Source organism: Myodes glareolus, chromosome 11 (assembly GCF_982192425.1).
Source record: "Myodes glareolus chromosome 11, mMyoGla1.1, whole genome shotgun sequence".
Classification (NCBI taxonomy): Eukaryota; Metazoa; Chordata; class Mammalia; order Rodentia; family Cricetidae; genus Myodes; species Myodes glareolus.
The window spans coordinates 39,811,361-39,835,255 of NC_142036.1; the positions used below are offsets into that span (position 1 = coordinate 39,811,361).

General features: G+C 49.2%; 1 protein-coding gene across 2 annotated transcripts in view; it reads right to left on the minus strand.

Annotated features, from left to right (window-relative positions):
- Positions 1–23,895, minus strand: part of Ift43 (intraflagellar transport 43) — a 79,430-nt gene that overhangs the window by 1,536 nt on the left and 53,999 nt on the right. For both annotated transcript variants that reach the window (XM_048449252.3, XM_087911613.1), the window contains 2 exons: positions 20,825–20,857; positions 19,521–19,564 (listed from right to left, as the gene is read on the minus strand). In XM_048449252.3, coding sequence (XP_048305209.1) covers positions 19,521–19,564; positions 20,825–20,857 — 77 coding nt within the window. The remainder of the gene's footprint in view (positions 1–19,520; positions 19,565–20,824; positions 20,858–23,895) is intronic.

The window sequence follows — 23,895 nt, forward strand, 5'->3', positions numbered from 1 at the left end:
CTTATCCCTGATGGACTCTGGTACCCGTGTTTCACCTTGAGTTACAGTGACTCTGCTGTAGCCACCAGGGAAGGGGCCTTGAGGTGGATCTCCACAGAGAAGTGTAAAGAATGAGCAGAACCCCTCAGCCCTTGGAGAAGCCTTCTAGGAGGGCAGATGAGAGTGGAACCAAAGGGCTTGGCACAGTCTGAGACAGAAAGGACAGTGTTCCCAGTACAAGGGACACCCGTTCATGAAGTAGATCTGCACATGCGCTGTCCCAGTCAGGAGCCCAGCCGCTTGCCTCTGGAGGACACTTGAGTCCAGTTACAGAAGCCGGCTCCTGACACTGTCAGAGATCAAGGTTGCCATTTTTCAGGCCCACGGTGACATTAGCTTACTGGTATCACTTTCTCTTGCTAGCTTTGGGAGTTCCCTCTCTGAACTCTCCAGACATACTACACACATGTGCAGCGATAAGAGACCACTCTAACCATGTCACACAAACAGGAGAACCAAGAGATGGGCCTGCCACTTCATTAGGGGAGCCTGCTTAAGTTGCCAAAAAAGCATCCATTGGGAGAAAGGCACATTTTCTCCAAAAGACTCTCCCTGGCTTGTTTAGGACTTTTGTTTTAATCAACCAGAGCAAAGGAAAAAAATGGTGGAGCAAGAAGAAAGGCCACACAGGGTGAGGCAGTCCTGGGAGCTTAAACCAACTGCAGATATACAGCAAAGAAAACCATTCCAAAGGGGAGGCTTGGGTTTCCGTGGGCTAGATGCAATTTTAGTTCCAAAAGAGGTACCAAGTCATTCCATGAACAGCTGGGAAGACTCCCGCCACTTCCAGTCTATTCATTATTTAGACGCTGTGACTGCTCTAGTCAGGCTAAGCCAGAGTACGTAAATGTCTTCATCACTACTTCCAGCTGTAGACTTTCAGATTCTCCGTACCCAGAAAATGAGAGTGAGCAACCAGGGAGACACAGAAAAGAAAACAGAGAGAAAGACAGGCAGAGAAGGGGAATGGTGAAGAGGGCTAAGAAATAAGGAGAAATTGCCAACAGGAACTGAACAAGACACACATGCACCAGGCCCCAAATAATGAGACACATTCAGCAAGCCCTGTACCTGAAGGGGCCCCTTCTGAGCTTAGAGTCTATCTCCCGGTCCTGCTAAAAAAAAAAAACAAAAAACAAAACAAACAAACAAACAAAAAAAACAAAAAAAAAACCCAAAAAAACCATAAGACTTGGAATTCCCTGAGATTCCATTTCTAATGCTATTGGAAATCTAGCTTTCTTTTCCCGTTCTCCCACAATCAGTACAGCATGGGGGTGGGGCTCCCTGGCTATGAGGCTGCACAGTCTGGCCGAGGGACAGAGAAGCTGGCTGTCGTCTGTGCCATCCGCAGAGTGACAGTTTTTGAGGGAGCCAGTCAGCAGCTCACTGTTGGCTCTCCTCGGCTGTGGGGTCCAGCCTGAGATGAATATTCAGGAGTTGCTGAAAATGACCATGCTGTGTAGGGGCTCGGGACGGGGTCTTCCCCAAGTCCGCGTCCCCTCCACAACTTCAGCATTTGGACCCTGTCAACTCAGCCCAGCATCCTCAAGCCCCGAGGAACTGCACTTCTGCTCAGAGTTTACTGCCACTCCCCGTGGGCTTTCCTGGTGGGCCCCACTTCCCCCCTCCAAATGTGCACAAGGGGGTGTGGGGCCTGCCCATCTGTGACAGATCAGAGGTCAGCACAGGCCTTGGCAAAAGGCGGCTCAGAGTGGCACTGGTGGGGCTGGCCACACAGTGGGACTTCTCTCTAATTGGAAGCCTGGTGCCCAGTAGAACCCGGTGAACCGCCTGAGTGAGACAGAGCCAGCGATGACAGCCAGGCCAAGACAAGCTGGAACATTCCGGTGCAGTGACAGCTTGAGCTACCGCAGCAGAGGCAGGGCCATCCAATTCCCGCTCCCAGTGGAACAGGTGGCCGTGGAGAAGGTTTTGGGCAAACTTCAAAGAACTTCAAAATTTTAGAGTTTTGGATTTACAGTCACAGACAAGGGCTTGCTTATGTTCAGAGGATGTTCTGGGGAGTCATTTTTTGCTTTCTTTTCTTCCCTTCCCCCAACTTGACCCCTCTGTCACACATAAAGATAGAGAAAAAGGGAGAGAGAGAGAGAAAAGAGAGAGAGAGGGAGAGAGGAAGAGAGAGAGAGAGAGGAAGAAAGAGTATAAACTTTAGAAACTTGCTCCCTCAGGGTTAGAGAGATGGCTCGGTGGATAAAGTACTTGCCGTGCAAACCTGAGGACCCGAGTTCAGATACCCAGCACCTAGGAGAGAGCTGGGTGCGGCAATGTGACCTGTAACCCAAGTGCTGGAGGTGGAGACAGTCAGATCATTGGAGCTCTCTGGCCACCTAACTTAGTCAATCAGTGAGCTCCAGGTTCAGTGAGAGACCTTATGTCAAATTTTATGTCAAAAGCATGGAGAGTAATAAATGAGGATGCATATGATACACACACACACCCTCATACACACCCTCACATACACATGCACACCCTTACATACACATACACACACACCCTCACACACATGCACACCCTCACACACATGTGCACACCCTCACATACACATACACCTGCCCTCACATACACATACACACCCTCACATACACATGCACACCCTCACATATACACCCACACCCACCCTCACATACACACACATGCCCTCACAAACATACCCACACCCTCACATACACACGCACACACTCACATACACACCCAAACCCTCACACACACACATACCCTCACATACACATACACCATTCTAACAGATGAGGACAGAGATGAGGGGAGGGAAGAGGGGAGCCAGTTTGGTTCTCCTGAGAAGTTACCACTATTCGATCCTTTTCTGCAGGACTGAGGTCATCACCCAGGGCCTGTGTGCCAGCCAAGTTCTTTCCCATCGACCTACACCCTAGCCAATCTACCACTGCTTCTATAAACCTGTAACTCAATCTACTCTTTCCTTGTCTCTAGCGCTGCTTCTGGAAAAGCAACGGCAATGGCCGTGAGGTGAGTGGAGCAGGCATGCAGAACTCCTCTCCGAAGTCAGCAGTCCTGGCGTCAGGAGTCTGAACTCAGGCTCCACTGCACACTAAACTGTGTGGCTTATGCCCCCAGGCCTCAGTTTCTTCATCTATAAAATGAAGGTCACGACTGCTTCTGGCTCTTTGGCCATTGTGAATATCAAATACAGTCACGGAAAATGCTAAGCACTGTGCTAGCACCCAGCTATTATTTCACTGGGAACTGTCACAGCACGGAACACGGGGAGAGGCTGTGGCCCTGTGCTCACGTCCTCAGTCAATCCTGCCGGTGATGAGCGGGTTTTAGAAGACAGCATGGAGGCGAAGCAGGATGAAGCAGCCTGTGGGAGGTGAGGTCCTCAGCAAGCAATAGAACCAGGCTTCCGACTGCTCTGAGCTCTCTCGGACCAAGGTATTTCCTAATGCAAGCATCTTACCTCCAAAGGCATCTCTCTTACAGGGGAGGACCAAAGGGCTTCCAACGGTAGGATGGCTTCCCTTGGTTTCCAGATCTAAATAAGCTCAGTCCCCACTGAAGTGGCTGACTTGCTACAGGCCACAGAAGGGCAAATCTGCTCCTTTATCAGAGAACCTGGAGACCCCGCCCCACCGTGACTCATTAAACTGGGGGAGGGGGCTGGGTACCTTCAACAGCCTGGAGAAGGGGAAGGAGAGGTGAGAGCTTTGTCTGAGGCAGTGCCCTGGGACTCATCACTCATCTCCTCATGGAGTCTCCCTGCCCCCCAGCATCAGCTGCGCAGCCCCAGGCCAGAGTCCTACTTAGTCTCTCCTTGCCCTTGTTTATTACCTCACCACCCATGTTAGCTGTCCCAGCAAGCTGTGCAAGCTACCTCTCTGCCCACGCGTGCCTGTTCAGGCAAACTGTGGGAAATACTGTCCCCCTTGTTTGTCCAGCCTGGTCACCCACCCATTTATCAACTCATTGATCTGAGCACCTACTATGTGAAGGCACCCACAAGGCAAAACCAGTAGCGGCAGGGCCCTCGTCTTCATGAAGACCAGCCAGACAAGCATAATAAACAGAAACAAATTCCCTGCTTACAAGAACTCATACTAGGAAGGAAACTAACTTAGTTCTATGAGAAAACAATAGGGAGACCTAATTGTTATTGTTCCTAAAGTGAAAGTCGCATTAGAGGTGCCACGAATTCAAAGGCCATAGTGAAGTTTAGCATGGAAGGTTTAGCTTCCTTCTGCAAGCCCGAGTCCTTTCCTCAGAGGTAATCATTTAACTTTTGTAAGGATTTATAGAGACACGGCGCATACCACAGCACATCTGTCCCTTTACAGTGCTGTAATTTCTGTCCTCCTGGACATACAGGTGTGTCACGGTCTTTCAAACAGCCGTCTAATATCCCACTACGTGAATGCGCCACAATGCACGCAACCTCGTCCAGGGAGGACCTGGGTTAGAACGTGGGCCACGGGGTGAGGACTGAAGGGAGGCCGGCTGGAGTCGGGCGCAGAGCAGCTGAGAACCGGAAGAGAGGCCTGGCAGGGGCAAGGTGAAGGGCACTTGGAGGGGAGACACCCTTGCCGCCCCGAAGGTCGGTTTGGGTGGCCGGAGCGTGTGGCCTGGAAGAGACTGGCATGGGCTCGGCAGAAGCGCACACATGGTACCAGGAGAGGAAGGACATGCTCAGCCGGTCAGAAAGCAGCCACTGGGCTTGCTGTGTGCACATCATGGACAGAATAGACATGGCGAAGCTGCAAAGGGAGGCGCCGCACACAGTGATATGCCGAGGGCAGAAGGGAGACACCCTTCCTTGGGATCAACTCTGAATCCCACAGCCAGAATTAAAAGTTTCAGATTTTGTAATTCATTCGTGACCTCAGACAGAACGTACGGTGGCCTGCAGGACACAGAGTACGTGGAACTTACCCTGTGGCCTCCGCCCTCGTGGTAAACTAGCTGATGCCAAAGACACGTCCCCAAATAAATAACAGTGAAATAAAGGGGAGCTGAGCAGAGCTGAGTCGACAGGCCCCTAAAACGCAAAGTCTAGCACATGGAAGGGCCGAGTCCATCTCCTCTACCTTTCTCCAGCTACGCTGTGAGTTCCACTGAGGCTCAAAACGCCACAGGAGGATTTGTTCTTAGGTCAACCTAGAGCGACCCTTGAATAATTCCTGGGTTTCAAAATATCATAGCAAAGGCTTTGCCTTGCTTGTAAGCTGCAAGGCCTGCTGGGAGACAATGGATGCGGTGAGGAACAAAAGGGCAAAAGAAGAGTTGTTCACTTGGGCCCACGATGGACCTCCTGGCTCCATCCCGAAGCTGGGCCACACTGGTCTTCATCCATCTCCACTTTTGGGAAGTTCCTCACAGAGGCTTGTGAGTGTATGACAGCTGCTCTGAGAATTGATACCAAAGCATCTGATGCTACCTCCCAGATCCAGCTAAGCAGTTAAGACCATTGAAAACAGTCAGTGTGGGGCTACAGATGTGGTCTGGCTGGAGGAGTCCCTGCTGAGCATGTACAAGGCCCTCGGTCTGAGCCTAACAACATAAACGCATAAATAGTGCCTATATAAATGTAAGAGATAATTAATACATGTACATCACACAAGCACATCAATTATAACTGGTTTAAAGAGGGGAGAAGCTGCTTTTTACCCTCCGACATGTTTCACCACGGAGAGCACAGTGATACCCAGACACTTGCTGCCTGTTCCCAGAGAGGTCCTGTTCTACTCCCTGGGCTGACAATAAAGAGCTAACCCGCTGTTCCAGGTGAGGTGGCTCTGGGTGTCACAACACACCGTTTGGAAGCTTCTGCCCCCTCCAGCTGTTTGTACCAGGACAGACTATGATGGCCTACCCTCAACTTTGGCCTTTTGCGACAGGGTCTCCCTCTAGCCCAAGCTGGCCTCAAATTCACTGCAATCTTCCTGCTTTAACCCCTACAAGTCCTAGCCACAATGCCGGCGGAAAACAATGTTTTAGGTGCCCTGTGTACAGCTTCAATAGCCATAGTTTTTCACCTAGAGGAAACAAAGCAGCCCCCGTATGGCTTCTGGGTCCTGCCCAGGAGAAGATGTCTCAGGCTGAGAGCCCTTCGCTCAGTTCTTTTTTACTGACCTGGTTTTTCTTTTAGCAGCGCTGGGGATCAAACCTGAGCCTTGTACACTTACAGCAAAGGTTCCGACAGTGAGTTTCATCCCAGCCCTCAGCTGGTTTGCTTGGCTGGGGATTCCTATGTATGTCCAGAGAGGCTTCTGTAGAACATAACACCTCTTCTACACTGCAGTACTTTCTCACCTTCCCAGCCCCCCTAGGGCGTTTACGACAGCATCTGTCCCTATCGCTTCATCTGCTGACCGCTTGGGACACACATCTCTTCACCTACTTCTCTGCCACTCTGTAACCTGGCCACCGCAGGGCACCCGTGAGCTGTTAGGACTCACGTCCACCATTCAGATCCAAGTTCAACGATCAATCTACATGAAAGATTTCACTTTAGGGAGCCCCTGTAAGAGCAGTCTGGACATACCGAGTTTGCGCCACAAGTCAGCACTTGCAGGTGAGGGAAAACAACGGCCATGTTCTTTGGAGATGGCGACCCGAAGGCAGGGATCACTGTGTCGTTTCTCTGTAGCTGAAAACTTTGTTTTACTGAATGCTGTCACCTTCTGCATCACGCATGGGGAATTTTAAGCAGGCAAACGGAAGAAGGTCTGATTGAAGATGAAGTTAAGTGAAAGAAATTGGTCTCATTTAGCACATGACAGGATTCATCTGTGTTCCCAAGTCCACTGAGGTGGCATCATGGCCGTTTCATATTCATGAGCTGCTGCGACACTGTGTCCCCTCATTTACAAAGAGCCGTGTTCAGCAAATTCTGTCCCTGTGGACACCCCGTGCATTTCATGGTCTTGTCAGAGAGACATCAAACGCTCCAGTAACCAAATACCAGAAAATGGCTTTAATTAGTGGATCTCAATCGTATAAATAATTTTTTTCTAAGTGAAAAAAAATGAGGAATTTTTTAAGAGGGGAAAGCAGTAGGCAACAGGCTTCAAACACCCGAAGGAACAAGGGAGAGAGGTCTCGGAGGAGCCCCGAGTGGTCTCCTGCACGCCCCAGACCAGGGGACGAGGTCTCCAGGTCTCTGGCAGGCCTGCTGTCTGAAGGCTTGTCCCTTGTGATTTCTACTCCTTAACACAGGGTCCAGGCTGTCCTTGTTAGCGGCAGATGAAGCCGAGAGAGCAGAAACGGTAACAGTGGCCAGAAAGCCACACTACAAAAGACTAAGGCCAGGGCTGACTGCAGGCACAATGGTGGCCGGAGACAGAGCCACGCCTGGGCAACTCCCCGAGGAAGCCTGCGGCAGAAGACAGGCGACAGATGCTTCCACACAGAAAAGCGCCACGTGCTCCTGCTAAACCCAACGCTGCCATGCTGCCAGGGAGGCAAACCAGACCTTGGAGGGAGGAAGGTCAAAATAAAAAGTCACTCTGGACAAGAATGTGGCTCCTGAGATGGACCATGTGCTCCCCAGGCCGAAGTCGATCAGCAGTAGAGAAGGGGCTTGGTAAGAGCATCCCGTGAATCGTGGCACTGTGGTGTGTAGAAACCTGACCCCACTGCTGCCCACAGCGGGGTGTCACCACGCTTCGGAAGGTCTCAGACACCCAGACGGAATTTCTTCATCAGCGCTTCCCCCTCTGCAACCCCTTCCCCCAAGTCTACCTAGAGCTAAATAGGAACCAGTGATGACCACGCACAGGACCATCAACCAGGACGGAGCCTCGGGACCAATTCCAGGGCGGGGCTCGTGAGAGACAAGCAAACTCCAGAGGACTCCCAGATGCAAAGAGCCAGGAGCCCCAGGGGACTCAATTCTGAGAAGACCTAAGTGTTACATGTTGGGGTGGCCTCTAGGGACCATCATTGTGCTGGTGACTGGCAGCTGAAGGAGATGAAGAACAGGCTCCTCAGAGCTTCCCGGAGCTTTTCTCCATCCTTTATCTGCAGGCCTACGCTAAGAACGAGGAGGAAGAAAGAACTTTAAACGTAACGAAGGACTGAGGAACCCTTCGCTGTGGCCCAGCGCGAGTGACACCGTGTCACCGTGGCAGTGAGAGCGCCATCGCAGACGCACCACGCGAAGTGTGCTGGAGATCAGGCATATCGGATTCTATTTCATCCTCTTCCTGTTCCCCGGAAAAAAACAAGACAAACTACACCGCTTTCATTCCAAATCCTAAGGTTTTGTGTTTTTCCTTATATATATTTATTAAAAAAATGCTCCTTTGATCGATGCCACCAGCGACACCCCACATACGGAACACCTCTGAGCGGTTCTCTCCACGCAAGGCCACTGCTAGTGACAGTCAGCTGGTTTTGATCACAGCCATTCCAAATCGGATTTTCATAAGATAGATGAGGAGTCTTACTGCCGCTCTCTCTTATCAGATGAGAAACAGAGGGGGAGGGGAGGACGGGTCCTGAGGGAACAGCGCAACAATCAAGGGCTGTGTGGTTCTCTCTCTGTCCCTCAGCTGCAGCAATTTTCAAAAGAGTTCGCCTGAGGCACTTTTAAATGATGGTGTCTCAATTCTGTAATCATCTTTCAAGAGCTTTCTCTTAAAGGGTCTTTTAGGTAAACCTAGTCCGTCAACCACACTTATGGACTCAGGAATCAAACTGTCCTCCCGAGGATGTGTATAGATGAGTCCCCACGGTCGGTGACGGGCAGAGAAGTTTTCCAAAGCTGGGGAAACTGAGAAAGGAAGATCTACGGCTTGGCTAAGTTTGCCTCTTGCGAAAGTTAGGGGGTCCCCTGCTGCCTCCTCCCCAGATTTTGGCCACCAGGAGGTTTGGCTGGCTCAGGTCCTAGAGGAACAAATCTCCATCTGTGTCAGAAGGCAAAGACTTCTTTTTCCAAGCAAGGGTAGAGTGACGTTCCGTGCCTCACCACAGACACATAAACATACTCCCTTTCCCTTTCATCAAGGCAACACCTGGCCGTCGGCCTTCAACACGCATAATCGACCATCTAGTGAGGGGCGCATAGGCAGTTACCGGCCACTCAAAACAATTTACGGAGCGTTGGAGGCAATTCAGTAGCTACCATGGTAGAGTCTATGAGGCTGTTTCTTTACGGAATCCCCAGCATTTGAAAAAGATCCTAGGACACCAAGCCTTTATCTCCCGGTCACGTACACTCAAGCATGTACGTAGAGAGTTTCTGTGTAGAGGCTGCCATTCTTGATGTGGAGTGGGTTGCACTGAGGAGCTCACCTGCTCTCACATGGCAGCTGCCCCCCACTTCACAACTGTATGGACGAGGGACTGCATCTGGCCTGGAAGGCTGACCACATCTGGACAGCCTCAGAGAACTAAATAGGAGTAATTTCATCCTATTTAGATTCTACCTTCCGTCCCCATGAGGAGGAAGCCAAGAGTTGAGAACACAGACCCTCGCTTCATATTGGTCGGATGAATGTTGGGTAATCTACAATAAAACACATTCCTCCGACTAGACTATAAATGACCATATTGACGGCGCTTCCCAAGTTCCTGGAGGAAGGTCACACAACCTGCTTCATCAAAAGCATGCACGCACACAAGGTGCAGTGCTTCAGATGGGGACATGGAAGTAAGCTGTACATGTGAACGAAGAAGATGGAATCCCAGAGAAGCTAGCTGTTGACCGAGGTATCCTGACAGCAACTGTGGCAAGTCTGTTATGGTCTGAATGTGACCTGTTCCCATGTGACATGTCCCCATGGGCTTACGGTTATGCACATTTGTTCTCTAGGTGGCGCTGTTACTATGGGAAGCTATGGAACCTTTAGGAGGTAGCACCCAGCTGGCAGAAGTAGGTCACTGGGGACAAGGGCTTTGAAGGTTATATTATCATGGAGAGCAGCATGATGTAAACAGACACCGACACAGGCTTCTGCCATGTGATGTGAGCAGCCCCACCGTGTCTCCTCTCTGTGATGGACTGAGACCCGCCAAAACTGTGAGCCAAAATAAATGTTTCCAGCAAATACTGCGGTCACAGTGACTCAGAAGTAAGGAATACTTCTGGTATGACTTGAAACATCAGCATACCGCTCAGACTGTATGCCCCTCCCTCCCAAGCTCTGCCAGATGCAGCAACGGAAGTCAGGCACGCGCTTCTTGCCATAACTATGTAGAACTTCCACCTTAGACGGGAATGTCCAAAACCACGAACCCAAACAAACCTTTTTCTTCATAAGTTCCTATCTCAGGTATTTTATCATAGTAAGCGAAAGCTACTTTCCTTGCTGCTGCTGCGACAAAAATCCCTGAGAATAACCAACTCAGGAAAGGGGTCATCTCGGCTCACAGTGATGTACAGTCCACTGTGGCAGGGAAGTCAGGTAGCAGGAGCTTGAGGTGGCTGTCAGGAGAGCAGAGAGAAATGCAGAGTGGTGCTCACTAGCTGTCTCCTCTCCGCCAGTCCAGCGATTGGGGCGGGTCCTCCTGACTCCACTAACCTAGTCTACAGAGACCCTCACAGCCACACGGTGATTGTGCTGTCAAACACACACCCTTCTAAGTAACACTGAACACAAGGGTACTTCCGACTCAGAATCCAGCACTTCCTCCATGCTACGTTAGCCATGCTTTCACCATTGTGACAGTTAAGGTGCTACAGTGGGCATAGGAGATAATGCTGTGCCCACTGTCCTACCTGTGGCCAGTGATGTCATATTGTTACCCTGAAACTAGCTGACGTGGCACTGAGAACCTGGCAAACCCTGCCCATCGTGACTGGCTTTCTTCCCATGGAGAGCTGGTTGCTAATTTGCTTGTGCCTTCTTGTTTACTGGCCATGTGACCTATGGGTTATTTAACCCGCCTTGATGACAGGGCGAGAGGTGGTTATCACCAAGGTGAGCGCCCAGCATCTCCACAGGTGAAGCAGTTAGCGCTTGGACGTGGACACAAGTTTAATTATCAACATGTTTTCCCACAAGATTGGTTTCTGTTTCAAATTTCTTACCTAGTATCTTGTAAACAAAGGGAGGGCAGCCTGCCCTAGCTCGTAGCCTCTGAGCACTGACTGCAGTTACCATGTGTGGATGCTGAGGCAGGATAGGCAGGGATGAGGTTAGAATGACTTCCATATAAAGTACTGTTAACTTTGGACTTAAACTGGTTTATTTAATAATAATAATAATAATAATAATAATAAATCAGTGGTAATGATTATTGCTTAACCAAAATTACGAACACAAAGAGGCCAGATTTAGGCGGCACCCAGGAAATGCCACCAGCTGCATGAAGCTTCAGGGAGGCAGGCCACACAACAAAAATGTCACTAAGCATGAAACAGGTGAGGCACCAGGATTCTACTCGATCTGCTCGTAAAAGGAATTTCCCACTTTCGCTTGCTCTCCATTGAAGCCATTAGGCTCAAAGTCACTGCTGTCCGCAGAAGGCGTGGAGGATGTGGTAGAAGGGTTAAGGGAGAATGAGACAGTGCCCGGAAGAGAGGCAGAAAGCCCAGAGATGGAGATGGCTGGGGAGCAGGAGTCGGGGGTCGGCTGAGATAGCCCTCTAGAGATAGCATATTTCCAATTCCGCTGACAGCCTGCACCTCACGTCCCTCCCAGCCTCATTGCGTGGCTGTGCTGAGCCACTTTTACCTATTTTCCCTGTTGACATGGATAGAAAATTGAGCAATTACCCTTAAACTCAAACCTCTCAGATCATCCAGATTGCTACACTTGAAGAATTAAGTCCCCAATCGCCCCTGGCTAGAAGTGGCTCGACTCAGCTTGTCCTTTAGGAATTAAACACTTTTGGGTTGGTCAGAAGGATTTATTATTCCTAGGTTTCAAGGCATTTCACTTCTGTCAAAACTGGACCTCGGAATGTGAAAGAGACAGCTCTCCCTAGCGGGGCTGCGGTGCACCCACAGCTCGGGGCTGCCATGAGAGGGAGTCACAATGCTAGACACAGTCCTGCATGACGCAAGAAGGTGATGCTTGAACACAGTGACTCCTTTGATTAAGCTCCTGTTTTCAGAGACTGGGGAAGAGGCTCACAGATGTTTTTCTAACTTGCATTTTGGTTTAACAGAAATGAGTTGAAAGTTGAGTCCATGTTCAATTGCATATTCAGCGATAGTTTTAATCTGAATATCCTTTGTGCATGTGTGTGTCCTTTCGTGTGTGTGCACCCCAGAGCACCTTCCTGCTCCCATTTCCCCACTGCTGGGACTATAGGCACACACTCCTGTACCCAGGATTTTCAGGTGAGCACTAATAAAACTCAAGTCCGTGTTTGCAGGACAAGCACTTCGCCAACTGAAGCTTCTCCCCAGTGTCCCCGAATATTCTTTTCTGGAGATAAAGAATTTCTTTTCCCCATCTGTATACCGCTCCGTGTTCTTTACGACCTTACAGTCTATCAGGAACTTGCCTTCTACCACTGAGTGCATTTTAGGGCAGATGGAGACTAAGCAGGCCTGAAAGAGGTGGTGGTGGTAGGGGTGACACACCTTTGTCCTGTGATCTCTTCTCTATTTCCCAACCCCCACTGCCCTTCCCTGGATGCTGAAAAGCCACGTTTAGATCGCCTGTCCGCTCCATCGCCCTGCTCAAGTGAGGGCTCTGTTTTCCTCTCTAACAGCACCTGTGCTCTTCCTTCAGGAGACCGAGTCACCATCTAGTCCTCTTTGTTGTGTTTGGTTTGGTTTGTTGGTTTTTTGAGACAAGGTTTCCCTGTGTAGCAGCCCTGGCTGTCTTAGAACTCACTTTTCAGACCAGGCTGTCCTCGAACTCACACCTTTTAGATCTGCCCGCCTCTGCCTCCCAAGTGCCTGGATTAAAGGCATGTGCCACCACATCTGCTGGTCCTACTTATTTAGCTGTGTGATAATGTGCCTTATTTCTGTCCCCCTGCTACACTGTAAGTGGCCTTGAAGGCAAAGACAATGACTGCCTTGTTCACCATCATATCCTAGAGCCAAGCCTCGCGCATCACTCAGAGGGATGTACAGACAGTTGCTGAGTCAATGAATGAGGGAGCAGCTTGTTCAAAAAGTCACTTTCACACACCGAGTTGAGTCCTATTCCAGATACGATACTCCTTTTCAATTGCCATGTAACTGTCCATGACAGATATCTAATGGCTTTAGAGCAATAAAAAATTTGATTTTTTTTGAAACACGGTTTTAAAACCTTGATTTTAAGAATGGATGATCTACAAATTGAAAAATGGGATTATGTGAAGTAAAAATGTTTTGTATAGCTAAAGAACTAAGCACTGAGAGCTTACAGAATGGGGAAAAAATCCACTGTCAATTATGTATCAGACAAGGAATTAGAATGTGATACTTTCTATATATAAAGAACTTCAAACATTAAACACCAGATATTCAACTGATAAATGGACTAATGAACTGAATAGGAAGTTCTCAGAAGAAGAAATACAAATAAATATTTGGAAAAAGTGTTCAACATCCTTAGTCACTAGAACTGCTTTGAGGTTCCATCTCACCCCAGTAAGAATGGGCATCATCAAGAGAATCAAGAAAAACAATTGCCGAGGCAATGGGGGAAAGGACACCCTCTTATCCCGCCGGTGGGGGGTGGAATCTGGGGGGGCCACTGTGGAAGCCAATGCAGAAGTCCCTCAAAAAACTAAACACCAAACTGCCGTGACTCAGCTGAGCCATTTCCAGGACTATACTGGAAGGACAGTTAAGTCTACGTACGAGGAAGATATTTGCACATCCACGTCTACCACTGTACTGTTCACCTAGATGTCCACAGCAGGTGAAAGAAGAAATACGGTACACACACAATGGGATTTTAGTTAGGCAGAAAGAAAAACTAAATGATGACTTTTGGAGGAAGATAGGTACTGAAGATCACATGCTATGAGACAGACCAGACCCAGAAACACAGTTAAATACCGCAAATACTCTCTTACACAGACTCTAGATTTAAATGTACATCTATGTATGTGTGTGTGCACATGTATGTGCATGTGTGTGTGTGTGTGTGATGAAAGGGGAAGGGGAGATCTGATGGGAGAGAGGGGAGAAGAGAGTAATGGAATACCTGTGGCAAGAAAGCAAAAGGGAGGAGGACATTTGACAGGACGAAGGGGACCATTAAGTCACAGGGAGAGGGCATAAGAGAGACTGGGACCCATACCATCAAACACAGTGTGACACACGTGTGTAAAAATGCCAAAATGAATGCCATCACACTGTACACTAAGTGAAGGATGCTTGTCTAAATAGAGGAGACTTGCTTTGCCGGCTCAAAGGTCATGTGGGGCTCTGGTTGCCCACTACTCTCCGGCTAGTCTCTATACTCACAGCCTCCCACTGGTTAGGAATACCTGGGAGGGCCTCAAGTTAGACCCGCAGGTTAGGAAGAAGACTGAACACCTCCACAACATCACTGAAGGCAGTCTAGAGTTGGAATGGACAAGAATCAGGGCTTAGATCTGCAAACCTGCACCCTTTCCAGCTACATTAACCGTTCTCTACTCAGAGTCTCTCCTCAACGCCGGATCACGTCTTCTCTTCCAGCCAATCAGGTCACAACATGACCAAAGTTTATTCCTTCTTCCTGAGGTGTTTTCAGCACCTACACAACTAAACACATGGTCACTAATATGCAACCATGTCCTGTCATGTCTCCTCTGTCTGTCATGGCTGCTGAATTCCTATAGAGTTTTTGTTTTGTTTTGTTTTGTTTTGTTTTTTAAATCTTCTGTTTTGCTTCCCAACAAGGATCCATGTTCTTCCAGGGCAAAGCCATCCTGAGTTTTGTGAAGGATTTACAAATAACTTCCAAAGACCTAATCCAACTTGCAGCTGTGTTCGACTTACAGAATTTTTTTTTTTTTAAAAAGGAATTCATTCTTGGGGGCTGGTAGCTTAGCTCAGTGACAGACTGCTTAGCAGACGCGTGGCCCTGGGTACAAGCTCCAGCACCACGTGCCTCAAAGTGTCATTTTTAATTTCGTAGTTAATTTTTTCGTGCCAGCGATTCAGCCTTACAGGAGCTATGGGCATTTTACAATTAGAAATACATCCTTAGTCCGCCTGTCATCCTCTCAAACCTAACTTGACATCTTTCAAGCTGTGCTCTGTGTTCATCGCAGGCTCCAACACTCTCCGCCACCTACCCTTTTGCTGTTTCACGTGTTTGTAGTCTCTGTCTGGCCTAGCCATGGTCTCGCAAACAGCCCCACATCATGTCCTTTGGTTCACCAGTGGATGCCCAAGCCACTTGTAAATGTGGCTCACTCTGTTTCCATTCTGAAATCTCCAAAAGTCCTTTCTCCTGTGTTTTATGCCCTATTCCCTAAAAGGACCAGGCACTGGTGGAGGGATGTCATGCTCCTCCTTCCTCCACCAGGCATCAGGGCAGCGTGAATGGTACCCACCAAGGGTGAAGATGCTGAGGATGCAGCTATGGAGATAACGTTTCTGAAATGGCTCCACGACCGACAGGCAGGCAAGGAGCAAGAGTGTCTTCTCACTAGACCAGAGGCTCCTGGAGGCCTGGCACTGCCTTAGTGACCACTGTCTCTAGCACCTGGGGCAATACAGGCCCCAGCAGGCACTGAATGAGGACCCGTTGGCTCCCCTCCATAAACCTAACCTCCAAGGCTGGTAGGAAATGGGAGAAGCTGACAGACAGAACGAGGGAGACTTGCTGTTGGTTCGACTCTTCCCTAGCGTTGCTCGCCAATGACTCATCCCTACCAGGTGAAATCAGCCCCTTCCTGGGTGAAAACGCTCCTTGCTCCCCTAAGAACCTGAACAGGTTTTATTAAGAGAGCCAGTAGGTCTCCTGACAGTTGTCCAAGGAGCTGTTTAACGTCATTGTTGAATGCGTGGCATGGATGATTCATGGGGATCATTCCTGGACTCTCCCCACCCACCAGATATTCTAAGTTCAAAGGAGCAGCCCTCACTAGCCAACCAAGGAAGTCTCTGAGCAAGGTAATTCTAGAAACTAGTTATATATAACATACGATTCTTAGCGCACAATGGATTCTAAACATTCACGTTTGGTGAAATGGACTAAGTCGCGTGTGAAGTGTGACATGAACTGATTTTCCACTAAGGACGCAAGCAGAGCTCAAAGGAGCGGCGAATGGATGCTAGGAAGGAGGCGTCACTCCTGGGGGGGTTGTGAGAAGGGGTTTGTGTGTCAGGCCTCCATCAAATGTTTCCCATGCCAGGTTTAAGAAAGGGAAAATATTAGAAGGGCTCTCAGAATATCAGTCTTTCTTCTTTCCTTCCTTGGTGGGACTTGACTAGGCACCCAGTAGTCACTCTACAGTCCATGGTGAAGATCCCAGCAGCCCTAAGAAATTTATCCCAATGGCTGAAAATCAGAGCCTGAAGGTCAAAGGTCTGCCTCAAAATCCTGCTGCTATCATGTACTGGTTGCATGACCTTGGGCAAGGTTTCCCCTGCCTTAAGCCTGCTTGTCTTCAAAATGGGGATAATGAGCAATTCAAGTGTTTATCAACAGGCTAATATATGGTGTGTGGTATGCCCATATAACGGAACATCACTCATCAATAAAAGCGAAGATACTAACAGTACATGCGACAATCTGGACCAGTGTTGGAATCATGATGAGGCGAAAAGCCAGGCATGTCTAGGCTTCTATTTATGTAAACTGAGATAAAATATATGTACTCATGCCTCCATTTATTCTGGGAAATAAAATTATCTTATCATGAAAAAAAAAGCACTAACTGTTGAGGCCAGAGGTCGAGGAGGGATGCGCTGAGGGGGTAATAGAGATTCTGTCTGTTCATTGTGACAGCGGCTTCACAGGACAGGAACGTCAGCCAAAGAACTGCCTACTTGGAATGGCTAAGGCTTTCTGTACTCAAACAGACTCAATAAAGTCGATTTAAAAACCTTTGCCACGGAGAGGTGGTGTGTCAGGAAAGTGCCTCTGGCACAAGCATCAGGACCTCAGTTAGGATCCTAGGAACCCAGATAAAAAGCTAGGCCTGGTGGTGTGTGTCCATCACTCCAGCAATGCAGGGCAAGGGCGATGGGCCGATCCCTGCAGCTCACCGACCAGCCCAGTCAATCTGATGAACTCTGGGGTCAGTGAGAGACCCTACTTAAAAAGTAAAGGTGAAAAATGATCTAGAATGACATGCCTATCAGCTTCTCACCTTCACATGAATGCATACACATATACACGCACACACATGCACACATACAAACCACACCGAGCTTGCCATAGACTGTCATTGTTCTTGAGAGCCACAGGACGCAATATGTAAAACGTAAGCCAAATTGGTATCATATCCCTAGCTTGGCAGCTGGTAAATGGTGGTAAATTGGTGGACAGCTGAGGTGTAAGAGCTGAGTCTCCTGGGAGTTGGAAGGGCAGCCTTGAGTCCTGCTACCCTATATAAACCCTCTAAGCCACCATTTCTTATGTATGAAAGGGCAGGTTTGCTGACCATGAGCCAATCATAAAATGACTCCTGTATCAAAAAGGGTCTACACCCAATCACTTCAAAGTACACCGAACCTCAGCTAGAATTTCCCTAAGCAGGCTTAAAAGGGGCTGCCTTATCCTCCCCCAGGGTCGAAGCCATTTTGAGTGGACCCAAGCATGCTGATTTTTCTCTGTCTGTCTGCAATGGCATATTGGTGTCTTCTGGTCATTTGGAGCAATCTAAGGACTCTAGAGTAGCATTTTCCACATGGAAAAACGTGAAGGAAGCAGGGTCTTTAGACGCGTTGGAAGGCCGCTCCAGGCAGAAAGAGCTCTAGAAATCATGTTTCCTGAATTTAATGTTTCTAACACAAAGCCCAAGTTTCTTGGTGTTACAAATAAATACACAAGCAGCCGGAGACCAAGTTACTAAAAAACTGACCTGCGGGCACTACTAGCCAATACTCACTCCTACTTGCCGTTCCAGATTGGCCAGATCCGTACCCTGCAGATAACCTCCATTGCCATCTCTTAGCTCAAGTTGAGGCCCCCAAGCTTCCCAGGCCTCAGAGGTCTTCAGCCACAGGGTGTGAGGCGAGCCGGCCCCAGACAGGGAATCAAGACCCTGATGAGCAACCTTAGCAGAGATGTGTTAGGTTGCCTATGAGATGCCAAGATGACAGTCCTGCTGATGGAGTCCTAAGACGGTGGCCTAGATCCAACACAGGCTAGATTCTTACTGGGTAAACAGAACCCTAAACTCAGCAACCCTCAGGAATCTTACAATTCGGGTTTCTGTTTGTCAGGAAGGTTACTGCTTCCCTTCAACTGACAGGGGCGAGACACACTTGGTTCTGGATAACCAGTTAATGGACACCGACTCTGTAGACTAACATCTCAAACCCACGTCCTCCCACCGAGTCACAGGTCTCTGATTTTGTGAGACAGCCCAGCAGTTTGTCCCTGATAAGCGATTTTCTATAAACAGAGTGATCTTTGGTGATCGCTGTGCTCGTTCACAAGATGCCTTAGATTAATCCATGGCCATGGGCCACCCTCATCTGAGGAGAGCTAGAAATACAGTCTGACATAGAACTATAAACTTACTTAAAACATGTACTTTTTAAATGCAATTTTATTTTTTCTCTCTCCTCTCCCTTCCCCTCCCCCCTCTCTTTGTAACTTGATTATGCGGTTCTCAAGCATGAATTTTGTAGTTGACAATATTTTGTCTTAATGGCAAAAAGTTGGACACGTCTTAGTGCTAGCTCCAGATAACTCTCAAAATAAACAACTTGACCATCAAAGACCTGCCAAAAAATGGATCAGCCTTTGAAGGGGGACAGAGAGGTTCAGGAATAATATGTCATATCCAGTGTGCCCCATATCCAATCAAACTATTCATCAGTGAGGGAGCAGTGTGTGTGTGAGTGCACGCGCTCATCTGCATACATGTGTGTGGAGAAAGAAAGATAGAGAGAAGTGGAAATACCTCTTCCAGAAGGAAAAGGAGTCAACAGAAACAGACTCAGAAGAGACAGCAATGATCGGATTAGCCGTCCAAGTACTTAAAATGGTCACTACAGATTACTATAGCAATAGAGGACACGTGTATGAATGTACACACACACACACACACACACACACACACACACACACACACACACACAACTCCATCCACACACATAAAAAGAAAGACATGGGCAAGACAAGAGGTAAGCGGAAGATCTGTTTTAAGGAAGAATTGGGGCTGGGAAAAAGCTTCTGAATCTCCACCAGCCATGCAGAAAGTGGGTCTGGCTGCTCAAACCTGCAACCCCAGGAAAGCCGAGTGCAGCGGAGTCCTGAAGGAGCAGAGAGGAAGTGGATAAAGCAGGGGACCCGGCAAAAGCACTCGGCAAGGCAGAGATGTGAGCAGCAGTCTTGGATTCAAGCCTGCAGCCAAGGACTCCCCAGGGGCCCCCAGGTCTCCTGACTGTGCCCTGACATCCCCGAGAAGCTCACCTTCTTCATCTGATCCAGTCAGGCTGTGTTGTCTGAGGCGGCGGCTGTTAGTGGAAAACAGAACAGGAGAGTTTTAAACACAGATGGCAACAACCTAGAGTTAACAGCTGTCCTGACTAGTTTAGGTCAGGTTGACACACTGAAAAAAAAAGCAAACCTCAGCTGAGAAAATGCCTTCATAAGATCCAGCTGTAAGGCATTTTCTTCCTTAGTAATTAAGGGGGGGAGGCCCCAGTCCATTGTGGGTGGGGCCATCCCAGGGTTAGTGATACTGGGTTCTGTAAGAAAGCAGGCTGAGCAAGCCATGAGGAGCAAGACAGTGAGCAGCACCCCTCCATGGTCTCTGCATCAGCTCCTGGTTCCTGTCCTGTTTGAGTTCCTGTCCTGACTTCCCTCAGTGATGAACGGTGATGTGGAAGTGTAAGCTAAATAAACCCTTTCCTCTCCAACTTGTGTTTGGTCATGGTGTTTCATTACAGCAACAGTAACCCTAACTAAGACAATAGGTAATAAATTAAAATCCTCCTTCTCTCATAATCTTGGTCAAACATTTTCAGGCAAATGAGTCTGCTGCGCATGGCTGCACAGGCTGTGTGACCCCCATTCCCATGGGCAGCACCCACAGACGCACACGAATGCTCTCCTCAAGCCTGCAGGGGCGAGAGCACCTGCCATTTTACCTTTGCCTAGAACCTTTTCCTTTCATTTTAATTAATTTCATTTTCATTTTTTAAAAGTCTTAGAAGAAGGCCAGGGTCACCAGATTGTCTTACTTGTCGCCCATCTGTGCTGTTCTAGCGGAAAGTTTGGGCTGGCACCCTGTTACCTGGACACGCGATCCTGAAAAGCCGGTGGTGAGCCTGCCGTGGCAGGAGGGCCAGGTTCTGACCTTCAGGTGAGGAGGGACCATGAAGTAAGCTCTTACCTCACCATGCAGATCCCAGCCCCAGGCCACAGCCAGATTCCAGACCACCTGAATTTCTTTTTGAAGCCTTCATTATCACTTTTATGCGGATAACTGCTTGGTCTGCATGTTTGTCTGCATACTGAGTGTGGGCCTGAGGTAAGATGAGGGGGCTGAGCCCCTAGAACAACTGGAGCTAAGGACAGCTGTGAGCTGCCATGTGGGTGCTGCAAACCCACCCCTGGTGCCCTGCACAGGCTCTTAGCTGCTGAGCCATCTCTCCAGCCCTCCAGCTGTTGTTTTCAATGCTGAATTCAACACAGGCTGGAGAGACAACAGCAGCCAAGGCCACACTGCTGGGACAACCCCCTACAGGACACACAAGAACATGGGAACTCACTCTTCCATCTCCTCAGAAAATTTCTTTCCCAATCTGAAAAAAAAAAGAGAGAAAGAGACAAAGTTTAAGACGACCCATGAGTTTCACACACTAGAGCATTCCTGGGGAGAGGTTCAGGTAGGACCAAGTCAGCATATCTCTGTTTGCCTGGAATCTCTGGCTTGACCCCACTCAGTCCCTCTCCAAACCCTGCCGTCTCAGAAAGATCACCAGAAGTTGACCTCTGCATTCCTGGCAGTCGCGGGGGTGCCTCCTCTAAGGCTGCCAGCTCCCTAGGCTGTGTGTGGCGCATGTGTGTGTGTGTGTGTGTGTGTGTGTGTGTGTGTGTGTGAGAGAGAGAGAGAGAGAGAGAGAGAGAGAGAGAGAGACGTGCGTCATGTACACCCCCAGGTATAGAGTAGAGGCAGAGATTGGATCAGATGTGTTCCTGGATCACCTTTCTCTCTCTTTGGAGACAAAATTGGCCTGGAAGTCTCTATGTAGACCAGGCTGTCCTGGGACTCACAGAAGTCCACTTGCCTTGCCTCCTGAATGTTGGGATTAAAGGCCCACACCGCCATATCTTATGAGACAGGGTTTCTCTCACTGAAGCTTGAACTCACTGGTTGGTGAGAGAAGCCCAAAGAACAGGGCGACCTGTGTTAGGCTCTGCATCCTGAACGTCCCCGAGGGTGCTCGTGCTAAAGGCCTGGCTGCCCTCGTGGCGCTATTGTGATTTCTAATGGGTCATGACAAAAGCAGGGGGAATTCTGCAGTGAGGAGAAGATGATGGCCGTGATACTCTCTGGGGGAGGCTGATTAATGGCCATTTATCCATTCAGTGTCCAAAAAGTGGCTGAGTTTAAGATCCAACTCAACAGCCCTGGAGCCCACATTCTGCTTTCTCTCCCTCTAGGGGGAGCCAGAGGATATTCTCCACCACCATCTCCTTTCTCTCTTGAGAAAGGAGACAGAACAGAAGATGCCCTTGGAAGGGGTGTCCTCAGGTCGCTCTGCCCCTGCCCCCCGAACGTAAGTAACAGGCTCTGGAACACCACTGCCTGAGAGACAAGAGCTTTGCCAGCTACAGCCCTGCCTTTGTTCTGGCTCACACAGATGGAAAACTGGCCATTTCTGGGCTTTATCTAAGGTGGCAGTTTCAACCTGTGGGGATCAAATGACCCTTTTACAGGGGTCGCCTAAGACCATCTGAAAACACAGATATTTACATTATGACTCCTAACAGTAGCAAAATTACAGTCATGAGGTGGCAATGAAAATAAATTTTATGGTTGGGGTCCCCACAACATGAGGATCTGTACTAAAGGGTTGCAGCACCGGGAAGGCTGAGGACCACCAGTCTAGAGTAGGTGAATTTGGTTTGGACCACACTGCTGTTTACTTTAACGAATGCTCACTTTCTGGATTACTGCAATGAAAAGCCTGGTAACAACACAGCCCTTGGGACAGAAGCCTGACCAGCCATGCTGAGCTCCCTCCTACAAGGCTAAGAGTAGTTCTCAGTCAGAGTCTATGGTTTTGTTGGAGGAGCCAGGGGACAGCAGGATGTCCTACAGACATGTGGATATCCGTGGGGGAGCCCAAGGCAGCCTAGGTGGGAAGTACCTTCTAGACCCGGTGTGTGTTTCTCTATAGAGAGACAAATGTGCACATATGTGTGCCCTGGGGAGCCGATATATAGTACAGTTCTGCTTCACAGATCTGCCACACCCATTTCATACCCCAAAGGTATCTTAGGTGACACCGCACCACATACACACAATGGTTTTCAGTGCTTTCCAAAGACATCAGTGTCTACATAACAGCAGCTACTGCAGGTGGCTGCAGTAGCCACTGACTCCGGGGACAGTAGGCGCTGTGACCACGGGCCTCGCCCTTGTCACAGAGCTAGCTAGCGATGAGTCTAACGTGAGACTTTGCTTCCCTGACTTTCACTCTAGATCACAGACACATGCCAGCCGCCATGCCAGCATCTCCAGGGCACCCATGCAGCTGTCTGGATTCCTGAACACACAGTCCTTCCAACTCCCCTACCTGCACAAAGAACAGAAAGCTCAGATAATCCTCCAAACAGGCTGCTCTTAACTACAGGCCGCAACAGAATCACATGCAAAACTTTTTCAATGGAGACCTGCTAGTTCCCTGACCCACCCCCGGCACCTCCTACCCAAGTATTAATTATGAGAGTCACATCCCTAACTGTGTTCCAGATATGAGGCTGGACACCATACCTGCTGAGCAGCAAAACAGATACCTGTGCCCCTTCCTCCTCTCTTTTTCAGTTGCCTTCCTACTTACTGTCTTCCACCCCAGGGGAGTGTTGATGGATATGGACTTGAAGAGGGCCAGGAGCCCAAACGGCCCATAAAGGAAAGCTTCTTATCCCTGGGACTCACACGAGCCTGTGGTGTTTGTACAACCCAAGCAGGAGTTCACCACCAAGACAGGCCGGACAATCCAGGCCCACTGGAGACACTCACTCGCTCAATACGCAAACTGTAAAAAGCATGGCGCTTGCTGAGCCAGCACTCTGGAAAGCTAATTAAACACCAGGTTTCTCTTGAGGGGCTCCTCCATCGCTTACCGCCTGCTTTGGCCATTCTTCAGAAGACAGCTTTACCTATGGACCAGAGGAAAGAACCCCTCCCCTCTGACACAGCAGATATGGTAACGGGGCACGCCAGTGATGAAGAAGCGTGTCTGGCCAGCCGGCAACCTGAAAGGGAGGAACCCCAGTCATCTCGCGGTGGCCCTTTGTAAGCCACCAAAACAGCTGGCCACGAGCTGCTGCGCTCCAAGTACTGGCTTCTCGGGTGAAGTGTTCAAAGGCTGCCTTGCTACCCCCACCTTCCTGTACAGCCCAGAGCTTGGCTGGGCACACGATCAGTCCCCGCCTGGTCTTCATTCCTGTTTCTCTCAGACATGGTCAGTTTGATGCAGCCACACATTTCTCCGAAGAGCTGAGAGTTAGCCCGCCAGACCCCGGGCACGAACACGGTACAACGTATGAACTGCTATGACGTATAGCACACATGATGTACTAGAACAATCCCATCATCACTGCTACTCAC